The sequence below is a fragment of the Oncorhynchus mykiss genome, chromosome Y, assembly GCF_013265735.2.
Source record: "Oncorhynchus mykiss isolate Arlee chromosome Y, USDA_OmykA_1.1, whole genome shotgun sequence".
In the NCBI taxonomy this organism is placed as follows: domain Eukaryota; kingdom Metazoa; phylum Chordata; class Actinopteri; order Salmoniformes; family Salmonidae; genus Oncorhynchus; species Oncorhynchus mykiss.
The window spans coordinates 30926295-30941014 of NC_048593.1; the positions used below are offsets into that span (position 1 = coordinate 30926295).

At 48.5% G+C, this 14720-nt stretch overlaps 1 protein-coding gene across 5 annotated transcripts in view; it reads left to right on the forward strand.

Moving 5' to 3' along the window:
* The window catches only part of LOC110510024 (neuronal migration protein doublecortin), a 96151-nt gene that overhangs the window by 4807 nt on the left and 76624 nt on the right, over positions 1-14720 (forward strand). For all 5 annotated transcript variants that reach the window (XM_036967372.1, XM_036967374.1, XM_036967375.1 and 2 more), the window contains exon 2: positions 2419-2842. In XM_036967372.1, coding sequence (XP_036823267.1) covers positions 2482-2842 — 361 coding nt within the window. In that variant the 5' untranslated portion in view covers positions 2419-2481. The remainder of the gene's footprint in view (positions 1-2418; positions 2843-14720) is intronic.

The following is a 14720-nucleotide window of genomic DNA, read 5'->3' on the forward strand; positions in this document are numbered from 1 at the left end:
ATCAGTGACTAATGCTCCAAATGTTCAGCTCAGCTCTCTGGTCCATGAGCCCTTTTTATGGGATGCTGATTGTACAGTAGATCCAGAACCTCCCCTGCTGCCTGCTCATAGCTCAGACCCCGAGGTGTGGTAGGATTCAGATGGTTCTAGCTTGTTTCTGCCGTTCTTTAAAACAACCCAGGTGGTGAAACATTTTTGTTAGCCTTTCCATGTAAGATATATGGTACTTGCAAATGCACATCCCAAAAATGAGTATATTGTCATGGTTGTAAGGCAAAGGGGAACTGTACAGAGATCAGATACAGAAACCAGAATCACATTAAGCACATATTGCATGCTGGCATTTATTGTCATAAATCTTTACCTGGAGGCAGTTCACAGAGTGGTCACTAGCTGTCACAGCCACAAAATCATCTAATCTGATTTGAAATGTACACCTAACCTTAACCACACTGCTAACCCTAACATTTTTATGAATTCTTACATTATAGACAATTTTGACTTTACAGCTGGCCCATTAGCGTAAATCGCTCAGTTCTGCCTCCAGGACAAGACTCAGGACAATCAATGTCAATCTGTGCACATATCCTGGAGCCAGAGGGAAAGTGTCTCGTTTCCCACCCTGGTCAGACCACAAACAGCAACACTCTCTGATGAGACATTCTTCTCCAAAATATCACACATCCACTTTGCCTTCTTAATAATAGTTCCTTACTGGCCACTCCCTTCCCCTCTCTGAAGAACACAGGCTGAATATATGGTAGATGACAGACAGACGTACAGCCGGAGCAACCTCCGCTCTACAGGAGACCTGTACATCCCATTTAGTGCATACCATGTTTAGTATGTAGTGTATGTTCAGAACTAATGGCCTTAGTTTTAGGGGTCACTGAAGGGTTGTAATGCCTACATAGGGCATGTACTACTGAGTATACAGCAGAGTGATTCTGTTCACCTGACATTAAATACTGATCCCCTGTTCACTCGGGAACATCCTAAACGAGGCTTGTGTTTTTGTTGCTGCGCCGTCATGGCAGAACGTTCTCCAGTTGCTTTCACACACTTCCACACACACAGAAGGGCTGAGGGTTAACACATCTCTGTGTCTGTCTGTGAGTGGGTGGGCTAATCGATAGTGAGGGCTGTAATTGATTGGGCTGGCCTAGCCTCTCTTCATCTGGCAGAAACCATACACACTCTGGAGAGAGGGCATGGGGAGGCGGGGCGTGGGAAGACATGGAGAGACAGGACATGGAGAGACAGGGTATGGAGAGACAGGGTATGGGGAGACATGGAGAGACAGGGTATGGAGAGACAGGGTATGGGGAGACATGGAGTGACAGGGTATGGGGAGACATGGAGTGACAGGGTATGGGGAGACATGGGGAGACATGGTATGGGGAGACGTGGAGAGACAGGGTATGGAGAGACAGGGTATGGGGAGACGTGGAGAGACAGGGTATGGGGAGACGTGGGGAGACAGGGAATGGGGAGACGTGGGGAGACAGGGAATGGGGAGACGTGGGGAGACAGGGAATGGGGAGACGTGGGGAGACAGGGAATGGGGAGACGTGGGGAGACAGGGAATGGGGAGACGTGGGGAGACAGGGAATGGGGAGACGTGGGGAGACGTGGGGAGACAGGGAATGGGGAGACATGGGGAGACGTGGGGAGACAGGGAATGGGGAGACATGGGGAGACAGGGAATGGGGAGACATGGGGAGACGTGGGGAGACAGGGAATGGGGAGACGTGGAGAGACAGGGAATGGGGAGACAGGGTATGGAGAGACAGGGAATGGGGAGACAGGGTATGGAGAGACAGGGAATGGGGAGACAGGGTATGGAGAGACAGGGAATGGGGAGACAGGGTATGGAGAGACAGGGAATGGGGAGACAGGGTATGGAGAGACAGGGAATGGGGAGACAGGGTATGGAGAGACAGGGTATGGAGAGACAGGGTATGGGGAGACAGGGTATGGAGAGACAGGGAATGAGGAGACGTGGAGAGACAGGGAATGGGGAGACAGGGAATGGGGAGACGTGGAGAGACAGGGAATGGGGAGACTGGGCATTAGGAGGCAAAGCATGGGGGGGGGGGTGGCTTGGGGTAACGGGTCATGGAAGAAACAGGGCATGGGAGGCTTGGCTTAGTTTACTGCATGTGACCCCCAGCACACCTGTGGTGCATGGTACTCTACTGTATTAGAGGGATAGAGATGGAAAGGAATTCCCACTGCAGGGGAATTTCACAGTAGCTAGATGGTGGAATGTTGAGGGATTCATTTACCACTTTGGTACTCTGTTATTGAATAGCCCTTTTTAGATGTTCATGCCTAAAATACCTTTACCAAGTCTCCTTAGTTGTATACTGTATGAGCATCAGTATAACTCATAGTGTTATGTTTTTCCAATGCTAGACTTCCCAGAGCTCAGCACAACCAGCACCTCTCTACCACGGACCCTCCCTGACATCTGTCACCATGGAGCTGGACTTCGGCCATTTTGATGAGCGCGACAAGCCCCGTACCCCACGGGGTGGTCGCATGAATGGGCTGCCTAGCCCCACCCACAGCGCCCACTGCAGCTTCTACCGCACGCGCACCCTGCAGGCCCTCACCAACGAGAAGAAGGCCAAGAAGGTGAGGTTCTACCGCAACGGAGACCGCTACTTCAAGGGCATCGTGTACGCCGTGGCCGTGGAACGCTTCCGCACCTTCGACGCCCTCTTGGCCGACCTGACGCGCTCGCTCTCCGACCACATCAACCTTCCCCAGGGGGTCCGCTTCATCTTCTCCATCGACGGAACGCGCAAGATCACCACCATGGACGAGCTGGAGGAAGGTGAGCTCACAGGGGGTTGGGTGGTAGGGAGTAGTGGTCATTATGGAGGAAGGTGAGCTCACAGGGGGGTTGGGTGGTAGGGAGTGGGGGTCATTATGGAGGAAGGTGAGCTCACAGGGGGTTGGGTGGTAGGGAGTGGGGGTCATTGGATAAAGGTGAGCTCACGGGGTTGGGTGGTAAGGAGTGGGGGTCATTATGGAGGAAGGTGAGCTCACGGGGTTTGGGTGGTAGGGAGTGGAGGTCATTATGGAGGAAGGTGAGCTCACAGGGGGGTTGGGTGGTAGGGAGTGGGGGTCATTATGGAGGAATTTGAGCTCACAGGGGGTTGGGTGGTAAGGAGTGGGGGTCCTTGTGGAGGAAGGTGAGCTCATGGGGTTGGGTGGTAGGGAGTGGTGGTCATTATGGAGGAAGGTGAGCTCACAGGGAAGTCGGTAGGTAGAGAGTGGGGGTCATTATGGAGAAGGTGAGCTCACAGGGGTTGGGTGGTAGGAAGGGTGGTCATTATGGAGGAAGGTGAGCTCACAGGTTGGTTGGGTGGTAGGGAGTGGGGGTCATTGGAGGAAGGTGAGCTCACAGGTTGGTTGGGTGGTAGGGAGTGGGGGTCATTATGGACGAAGGTGAGCTCACAGGGGTTAAGTGATAGGGAGTGGAGGTCATTATGGAGGAAGGTGAGCTCACAGGGAGGTTGGGTGGTAGGGAGTGGGGGTCCTTGTGGAGGAAGGTGAGCTCACAGGGTTTGTGTGGTAGGAGGTGGGGGTTATTGTGGAGGAAGGTGAGCTCACAGCGGTTGGGTGATAGGGAGTGGGGGTCATTATGGAGGAAGGTGAGCTCACAGGGGGGTTGGGTGGTAGGGAGTGGGGGTCATTATGGAGGAAGGTGAGCTCACAGGGGGTTGGGTGGTAGGGAGTGGGGGTCCTTGTGGAGGAAGGTGAGCTCACGGGGTTGGGTGGTAGGGAGTGGTGGTCATTGGAGGAAGGTGAGCTCACAGGGAAGTCGGTAGGTAGAGAGTGGGGGTCATTATGGAGAAGGTGAGCTCACAGGGAGGTCGGGAGTGGGGGTCATTATGGAGGAAGGTAAGCTCACAGGGGTTGAGTGAAAGGGAATGGAGGAAGGTGAGCTCACGGGGGGTTGGGTGGTAGGGAATGGGGGTCATTGTGGAGGAAGGTGAGCTCACAGGGGGTTTGGGTGGTAGGGAGTGGGGGTTATTGTGGAGGAAGGTGAGCTCACAGCGGTTGGGTGATAGGGAGTGGGGGTCATTATGGAGGAAGGTGAGCTCACAGCGGTTGGGTGATAGGGAGTGGGGGTCATTATGGAGGAAGGTGAGCTCACAGGGGTTGGGTGGTAGGGAGTGGGGATCATTGTGGATAATGGTGAGCTCACAGGGAAGTCGGGTAGTAGGGAGTGGGGATCATTGTGGAGGAAGGTGAGCTCACAGGTTGGTTGGGTGGTAGGGAGTGGGGGTCATTGTGGATAATGGTGAGCTCACAGGGAAGTCGGGTAGTAGGGAGTGGGGGTCATTATGTAGGAAGGTGAGCTCACAGGTTGGTTGGGTGGTAGGGAGTGGGGGTCATTGTGGATAATGGTGAGCTCACAGGCAAGTCGGGTAGTAGGGAGTGGGGGGTTGGGTGCTAGGGAGTAGGGGGGGTTGGGTTCTAGGGAGTAGGGGGGTTTGGTGCTAGGGAGTAGGGGGTCATTGTGTAGGAAGGTGAGCTAGGGAGTGGGGGTCATTGTGGAGGAAGGTGATCTCACATGGGGGGTTGGGTGCTAGGGAGTTGGTCATTGTGGAGGAAGGTGATCTCACATGGGGGGTTGGGTGATAGGGAGTGGGGTCATTATGGAGGAAGGTGATCTCACATGGGGGCTTGGGTGCTAGGGAGTGGGGGTCATTATGGAGGAAGGTGATCTCACATGGGGTGTTGGGTGCTAGGGAGTTAGGGGGGGTTGGGTGCTAGGGAGTAGGGGGGTTGGGTGCTAGGGAGTAGGGGGTCATTGTGTAGGCAGGTGAGCTCACATGGGGGGTTGGGTGCTAGGGAGTGGGGGTCATTGTGGAGGAAGGTGAGCTCACAGGGGGTTGGGTGATTGGGAGTGGGGGTCATTATGGAGGAAGGTGATCTCACATGGGGGGTTGGGTTCTAGGGAGTGGGGGTCATTGTGGAGGAAGGTGAGCTCACAGGGGGTTGGGTGATTGTGGAGGAAGGTGATCTCACATGGGGGGGTTGGGTGCTAGGGAGTGGGGGTCATTGTGGAGGAAGGTGATATCACATGGGGGGTTGGGTGCTAGGGAGTAGGGGGTCATTATGGAGGAAGGTGATCTCACATGGGGGGTTGGGTGATAGGGAGTGGGGGTCATTGTGGAGGAAGGTGAGCTCACAGGGGGTTGGGTGATTGGGAGTGGGGGTCATTATGGAGGAAGGTGATCTCACATGGGGGGTTGGGTGCTAGGGAGTGGGGGTCATTGTGGAGGAAGGTGAGCTCACAGGGGGTTGGGTGATTGTGGAGGAAGGTGATCTCACATGGGGGGGTTGGGTGCTAGGGAGTGGGGGTCATTGTGGAGGAAGGTGATATCACATGGGGGGTTGGGTGCTAGGGAGTAGGGGGTCATTATGGAGGAAGGTGATCTCACATGGGGGGTTGGGTGCTAGGGAGTAGGGGGTTTGGGTGCTAGGGAGTAGGGGGGTTGGTTGCTAGGGAGTAGGGGGTAATGGTGGAGGAAGGTGAGCTCACAGGGGGTTGGGTGATTGGGAGTGGGGGTCATTATGGAGGAAGGTGATCTCAAATGGGGGGTTGGGTGATAGGGAGTGGGGGTCATTGTGGAGGAAGGTGAGCTCACAGGGGGTTGGATGATCGGGAGTGGCGGTCATTATGGAGGAAGGTGATCTCATATGGGGGTTGGGTGATTGTGGAGGAAGGTGATCTCACATGGGGGGGTTGAGTGCTAGGGAGTGGGGGTCATTGTGGAGGAAGGTGATCTCACATGGGGGGGTTGGGTGATAGGGAGTGGGGGTCATTGTGGAGGAAGGTGATCTCACATGGGGGGGTTGGGTGATAGGGAGTGGGGGTCATTATGGAGGAAGGTGAGCTCACGGGGTTGGGTGGTATGGAGTGGGGGTCAATATGGAGGAAAGTGTGGTCACAGGGGTTGGGTGGTATGGAGTGGGGGTCATTATGGAGGAAGGTGAGCTCACATGGGGGGTTGGGTGCTTGGGAGTGGGGGTCATTATGGAGGAAGGTGATCTCACATGGGGGGTTGGGTGCTTGGGAGTGGGGGTCATTGTGGATAATGGTGAGCTCACAAGGGGTTGGGTGGTAGTGAGTGGGGGTCATTATGGATAAAGGTGTGGTCACGGGGGTTGGGTGGTAAGGAGTGGGGGAGTTTGTGCATAGTTTTCTCCTTGGATGACACCTATCATTCTAAGTTCTGTTAATTTGATTAGGAAAGGTTAAACAGCGGTATTCTGTCATCACCTGTAACATGGGAATAACGAGAGACATGAACGTCTCCTGCTCTGAGATGGAGTCTAGTCTGGCTGTAATCTCTGCATATTAAATATGATCATCTGATGGTTTACAGGGCAATGGAGCAGTGGGACGGTGTGCTATACTAGTTTACACAGTGTACTCCAGAGACCCTGCCACTCTGCTAAAAGCTGCTACTTGTTGAGCAGCACAAGTACAGTCACTTCAGTCATGCTGTTAAATCTCAGTAATTCATTAGCAGTGATTCGGTCAGCGCCTCAGGAGCCAGCGAGCAGCAGTCTCAGTATGTCTGAAGCAGACCGATGATAGCATCAGAATGTCATCTAGTCATCAACTTTTTCAGCTCTAGACCCAAGTGAGAAATGTACTGTCCTCAAACGACCCAAATTAAGAAATAGTCTGAAATAATACATGTTTACTCATAACTCGCTGGTCTAGACTATGCTGGTTTAACACTTTTCCACCACTGTTCCCACCACTTTACCCCCACTGTTCCACCACTGTTCCCACCACTTTACCTCCACTGTTCCTTCACTGTTCCACCACTTTACCACCACTGTTCCACCACTTTACCACCACTGTTCCCACCACTGTTCCTTCACTGTTCCACTACTTTACCACCACTGTTCCACCACTGTTCCACTACTTTACCACCACTGTTCCTTCACTTTACCACCACTGTTCCTTCACTTTACCACCACTGTTCCTTCACTTTACCACCACTGTTCCTTCACTTTACCACCACTGTTCCTTCACTTTACCACCACTGTTCCTTCACTTTACCCCCACTGTTCCTTCACTTTACCCCCACTGTTCCTTCACTTTACCCCCACTGTTCCTTCACTTTACCCCCACTGTTCCCACCACTTTACCTCCACTGTTCCTCCACTGTTCCTTCACTGTTCCACCACTTTACCACCACTGTTCCCACCACTGTTCCACCACTTTACCACCACTGTTCCTTCACTTTACCCCCACTGTTCCTTCACTTTACCCCCACTGTTCCTTCACTTTACCACCACTGTTCCTTCACTTTACCCCCACTGTTCCTTCACTTTACCACCACTGTTCCTTCACTTTACCACCACTGTTCCTTCACTTTACCCCCACTGTTCCTTCACTTTACCCCCACTGTTCCTTCACTTTACCCCCACTGTTCCTTCACTTTACCCCCACTGTTCCTTCACTTTACCCCCACTGTTCCTTCACTTTACCCCCACTGTTCCTTCACTTTACCCCCACTGTTCCTTCACTTTACCCCCACTGTTCCTTCACTTTACCCCCACTGTTCTTTCACTTTACCACCACTGTTGCACCACTGTTGCACCACTGTTGCACCACTGTTTCTTCACTGTTCCACCACTGTTCCTTCAATTTACCCCCACTGTTCCACCACTTTACCCCCACTGTTCCACCACTTTACCACCACTGTTCCTTCACTGTTCCACCACTTTACCACCATTTTACCACCACTGTACCACCACTTTACCCCCACTGTTCCTTCACTTTACCACCACTGTTCCACCACTTTACCACCACTGTTCCTTCACTGTTCCACCACATTACCACCACTTTACCCCCACTGTTCCTTCACTGTTCCAACACTTTACCACCACTGTACCACCACTGTACCACCACTTTACCACCACTGTTCCTTCACTGTTCCACCACTTTACCACCACTTTACCCCCACTGTTCCACCACTGTTCCTTCACTTTACCACCACTGTTCCTTCACTGTTCCACTACTTTACCACCACTGTTCCCCCACTGTTCCACCACTTTACCACCACTTTACCGGCACTGTTCCTTCACTGTTCCACCATTTTACCACCATTTTACCACCACTTTACCCCCACTGTTCCACCACTGTTCCTTCACTTTACCACCACTGTTCCTTCACTGTTCCACCATTTTACCACCACTTTACCCCCACTGTTCCACCACTTTACCACCACTTTACCCCCACTGTTCCACCACTGTTCCTTCACTTTACCACCACTGTTCCTTCACTGTTCCACTACTTTACCACCACTTTACCCCCACTGTTCCTTCACTGTTCCACCACTTTAGCCCCACTGTTCCTTCACTTTACCACCACTGTTCCCCCACTGTTCCACCACTTTACCACCACTTTACCCCCACTGTTCCACCACTGTTCCTTCACTTTACCACCACTTTAGCCCCACTGTTCCACCACTTTACCCCCACTGTTCCTTCACTGTTCCACTACTTTACCACCACTTTACCACCACTGTTCCCCCACTGTTCCACCACTTTACCACCACTTTACCCCCACTGTTCCTTCACTGTTCCACTACTTTACCACCACTGTTCCTTCACTGTTCCACCACTTTACCACTGCTCTGTTCCGCTGTTGGTGTCCACCACTTTAGTGACTGCTTTAGTGCTCTGTGGGTTGATGGATTGTGATAATGATGCATCCTACTGTCTTCATGATCATCATAGTCAGTAGGGTGGACATGGATAGTGAAACAGTTTTCACAATTATGTCTTCCTCCTCTCATTGATATGCATGGTGTAGTGGTAGTCTGTTGCTTTCGTTGTGTGAAACCGTACACTGTTATTAGAGATTCTCACTGAGGTTTTTATCCGGTCAGTGACTCTCACTGGAATGTACATGTGGAATTCTCTGCTCAGAAGCGGAGGGAGAGAGAGCATTGCAATGAGTGCTTGGCAGGATCCAAAGCCGTAATCGCTGCGTCTGCATCCAGGAATTAGGAAATGGTTCCTAAATGGAGCCTGTTGTCCCAGTGGAACCATCCATCCATCTGCCTGGAGGCTGGAGCACAGGCAGCATTCTGTTTGATGAGCCGACAGACGGGGTCTCGGCCCCTCTCCTTGGCATGATGTAATGTAACGTCTCCTCCCCTCATTAGGGGGACTCCCCCACCTTGATGTGATTGCTGAGTCTCAGACTCGCCATAATTATCCATACGGGAGTCTTACAGCCAGCTCAGCCAATCTCTCTCAGCAGAATATCATGAAGACTGCTGGATGCTCTACACACTGCCCTATCCCACCTGGACAAGAGGAACACCTATGTGAGAATGTTGCTAATTGACTACAGCTCAGCATTCAACACAATAGTCCCCTCCAAGCTTGACACTGCTCAAGGACCTGAGTATGAGCACCTCCCTCTGCAACTGGATCCTGGACTTCCTGACAGGCAGACCTCGGGTGGTGAGGGTAGTCAATAACACCTCAACACAGGGGGGCCTCCCAAGGGTGCTCGGCCCCCTCCTGTACATCTCTTACTCGGTTATATTAATACCCCCCTCAACAGTACTAGTATCTGTTATTCCTTCTTAAGGTTGCAAAGGGAGGTTAAATTAGTGGAAACTATCAAAGTCTACCAGTAAACTAACAGAATTTTGGTAACTTCCAGGGTTTGTTTGGAATTTTATCAAATTACATCTAGTGGCATTTTTGGGCACAGATTGTCACACGTGTCTGTAATTATTTCTGACCCTCTGTTTTGCCTTACTGCATGCAAAATATATAAAATAATATCCAGAGTGATTCACAGGAGCAATGCCTCGCTCAAGGGTGACGGTTTCAGCATATACAGTGCCTTGCGAAAGTATTCTGCCCCCTTGAACTTTGCAACCTTTTGCCACATTTCAGGCTTCAAACATAAAGATATAAAACTGTATTTTTTTGTGAAGAATCAACAAGTGGGACACAATCATGAAGTGGAACAACATTTATTGGATATTTCAAACTTTTTTAACAAATCAAAAGCTGAAAAATTGGGCGTGCAAAATTATTCAGCCCCTTTACTTTCAGTGCAGCAAACTCTCTCCAGAAGTTCAGTGAGGATCTCTGAATGATCCAATGTTGACCTAAATGACTAATGATGATAAATACAATCCACCTGTGTGTAATCAAGTCTCCGTATAAATGCACCTGCACTGTGATAGTCTCAGAGGTCCGTTAAAAGCGCAGAGAGCATCATGAAGAACAAGGAACACACCAGGCAGGTCCGAGATACTGTTGTGAAGAAGTTTAAAGCCGGATTTGGATACAAAAATATTTCCCAAGCTTTAAACATCCCATGGAGCACTGTGCAAGCGATAATATTGAAATGGAAGGAGTATCAGACCACTGCAAATCTACCAAGACCTGGTCGTCCCTCTAAACTTTCAGCTCATACAAGGAGAAGACTGATCAGAGATGCAGCCAAGAGGCCCATGATCACTCTGGATGAACTGCAGAGATCTACAGCTGAGGTGGGAGACTCTGTCCATAGGACAACAATCAGTCGTATATTGCACAAATCTGGCCTTTATGGAAGAGTGGCAAGAAGAAAGCCATTTCTTAAAGATATCCATAAAAAGTGTCGTTTAAAGTTTGCCACAAGCCACCTGGGAGACACACCAAACATGTGGAAGAAGGTGCTCTGGTCAGATGAAACCAAAATGGAACTTTTTGGCAACAATGCAAAACGTTATGTTTGGCGTAAAAGCAACACAGCTGAACACACCATCCCCACTGTCAAACATGGTGGTGGCAGCATCATGGTTTGGGCCTGCTTTTCTTCAGCAGGGACAGGGAAGATGGTTAAAATTGATGGGAAGATGGATGGAGCCAAATACAGGACCATTCTGGAAGAAAACCTGATGGAGTCTGCAAAAGACCTGAGAATGGGACGGAGATTTGTCTTCCAACAAGACAATGATCCAAAACATAAAGCAAAATCTACAATGGAATGGTTCACAAATAAACATATCCAGATGTTAGAATGGCCAAGTCAAAGTCCAGACCTGAATCCAATCGAGAATCTGTGGAAAGAACTGAAAACTGCTGTTCACAAATGCTCTCCATCCAACCTCACTGAGCTCGAGCTGTTTTGCAAGGAGGAATGGGAAAAAAATTCAGTCTCTCAATGTGCAAAACTGATAGAGACATACCCCAAGCGACTTACAGCTGTAATCGCAGCAAAAGGTGGCGCTACAAAGTATTAACTTAAGGGAGCTGAATCATTTTGCATGCCCAATTTTTCAGTTTTTGATTTGTTAAAAAAGTTTGAAATATCCAATAAATGTCGTTCCACTTCATGATTGTGTCCCACTTGTTGTTGATTCTTCACAAAAAAAATACAGTTTTATATCTTTATGTTTGAAGCCTGAAATGTGGCAAAAGGTCGCAAAGTTCAAGGGGGCCGAATACTTTCGCAAGGCACTGTATATACAGTATATATTTTTTACACACATTTATTTGACTGTGTCAGTATGTCTTTGTAAATGTGTTGGTGCCAAACTGGTGGCAGTTGTGAAAAAAAAGTCAATAGTTGAAAGAGTAAAAATAATGCATTTGTTGATTCTATGTATTTTTTCATTAATTAGGCTATTTTCTCTTGAATCATATGATCTATCCACTAGAAACTCATGGACAATAGGGACACAGATATAGAAAAACCTTTTATTTTATTTTTATTTTTAAAGTTATTCAAGTATAAATGACCGAAGTTGCCATAGATTACCTGTTAATTACTTAAGTTACAGAATACTCAGGTAAATTTGGTAAGTTACCAGTAGCTTTGCAACTCTATTCCTTCCTGTTAGAAAGCCCAAAATAAGGTGGAAGTGGGTCTGTAACTATATAAAACAGGCTCTCCTGGGAATGAAGGGATGCACAGTCTGATGAGGCTGACAGGTAGGCGGAGCTGAGCTTCCTCTCTCTCTCCAGACACCAGCTGGATCCCTGTATAGGGGAGAAGAACTGTTACTGCCTGCCAAGAGAAATAGATCATATTGAGGCCTATTAATAGAATATAAATAGATCCTACTGCTACTTAGCGTTATAAAACGTTTTAGATGATGTCACGTTGCCAGCTGGGAAATGATCTATGGTTGTTAAAAGGGATGACTTAAGGAAACAGAGAGCCTGCATGTTTGGACTACAACCAAAGAGGAAAAATCAAGGACAAATGAAAAAGGGTATGAAGAGCCATGTAGTGAAAGAGAAGGGATGTAGAAGGCAATAAAATATTTCTTCTAGTTGCACTATACAGCAGTTAGTTCATTACACTATGCTATTTGAAGTACAGCGTGCCAGTAATGTACTCTACCTTAGGGTTCATTACCTTGAGACCACACCCCTCAGAGTAAGAAAACCCTGTAACCTTATACACTTCACTCTGATGCAATTACTTACCTCTTCCTCTCGACTCGTATGACCCGGGAATTCAGTGTCCTCTGCCAGTGTTGATTAAGACTCTCCCTCAACGCCATCTGCCCTGGAGGCAGAGTTTTTCAATTACACTCAACACCCCTGGCTAATTGTGCTGTTCACTTCCCTGGATACACTCTCTCTTTCCTACTGACACATCAACCATTGTCTTATCTTTCTACTGACACCAATGAACAGGACCACTAAACAACATACCAATTCATTCCAGTGTGTGGCAGATGTATTTTCCTAAAAGCTTGGAAGCCCTTCAGGGGGTGTTTCTAGGGAAGGGGGTGGGGGAAAGGGGCTGGGATTATACAAATGATACAAAGAGATAAACCCTGGCTTCATTTGATCAAAATTAGGTGATCATCTCTTGTTTTCTGTTTAGGAAAGAGCGGGGCATTGGGGGAGTGACTGTATGTTGTATGTGTGGGGCGGCTGAGGTGGGCCAGAAGAGACAATGTATGGCACTAGTGGAATACTGCAGTTTCATTTTACATTTACTGTTTTGTCATTTAGCAGATGCTCTTATGCAGAGCATCTTACAGTAGTGAATGCATAAATGTTTTCATACTGGTCCCCCATGGGAATCGAACCCACAACCCTGGCACTGCATGTGCCATGCTCTACCAACTGAGCCCCCTCGCAAGATCAGAAAAATGTGCAGTTTTATAGATAATCTCATGCTATTCTACACATTTTGCAATCGGGCTGAGAGAATTTTAGATTTTTTAAGCTTATTACTTGCAATTCTACCAATATGGCTGCCATTTTCACCCCATTCTGGAACGTTGAGGGTTTATGACACATGGCCATGGGCTGTTTTTTTTGGCTGGTGACCATAGAGATCCTATAAAATGATTAGGGGCTATGTCATAAACCCTCAACGTTCCAGAATGGGGTGAAAATGGCAGCCATATTGGTCAGGGAGAAATCCAAACCAGTCTAATTGGAATTAATGGCAGTAGAGGCATACTCCTGATTTTTACTTATGCAGGAAAATTAAACAAAGATGTGGGGGTGGCTGCTCCTCTTTCTCATTTAGGTCACTAACAGTGCAGTGCATGTAGGGAAATTAACCCAGACTGCTGAAGGAGGCTTCCGGATGCTTCGGGCGCCAGCCGAACCGGTAAAGAGAACCGAACGAGTATGCTTGCATACTCCCTTAAAATACCTTTGCTTGAAAAAACGAGAGAAAAGTGGCAATAGTACTGTTTGTCCATCTTGAGACTCTGTAGCCAGTATACACTTCCTCAAAATGGTCAGAATTAATCTAAGATAACTCAAGAAATCTGTCATTCGTTTTGACGTTTTTTGCTGAGGAAATCTTAGTCGCACAATCTATCTAAGATGTTTGGTGCAGTATTTCTCATGAAAATGAGTCTATTGTTGAATGACAACGAACACTTAATTGAAGAATCTCTACCATTGACCAATCACAGACGAAGGGGCGTAGACTTTCGTGTGCACGAACAGCCGAAATACCCTTTACGGAAGACCATTTAGAGGAAGGCTTACATGATACAGTATTAGCCCGAGTTAACTGCTGCACCACCTTACAGGCCTCTGGAACTTACGCTACTGTACGGGTCAGAGTACTGGATCTCAGCCCAAGCTGACAGTCCACCCAGGCATAAGGCTTAGTGGGACTGGCTGACTCTTACGATCTGACCTTAGGAGAAATCAGGACCTGCTTACCTGGATGGAAGTGTTGAGCGTTGCCATTTACACTGTTGCTGGGCAGAATGCCCTACTGTATAGACTCGCTCAATTATAATAGTGAGAGGTAGCAGGCAGTTCCCCACCGTCCTACTACAGAATCTGCTAGATCTGATGAAAGAGAGAGAGAAATATATTCTTTCCAGGTGCTGTGAGTAAGCAGTGCACTCTAGGTAGATGCTGTCATAACACTGTTTGAAAAGCTGTTTCTGCTGTCTCTGCACTTTTACACAGGACAGCCACAGTTTCAGATGTAGTGTTATGTGCTAATGTAATTTATTCACTTTCCATTGGAAAAACATCTGTAGAAATATACCTATGATATTGTGTTGGATCTCATGACAAAACATATCATGATTTTGAGCACCACAGGTAGGAAGACTTTAGTAGAAATTCACATTAGTATTTCAGCTAGACATGGAATATTATATTATAACAGTGTTTTGATGCACAAAGAGCTCATTTTAGACTTAACTTATTCATTT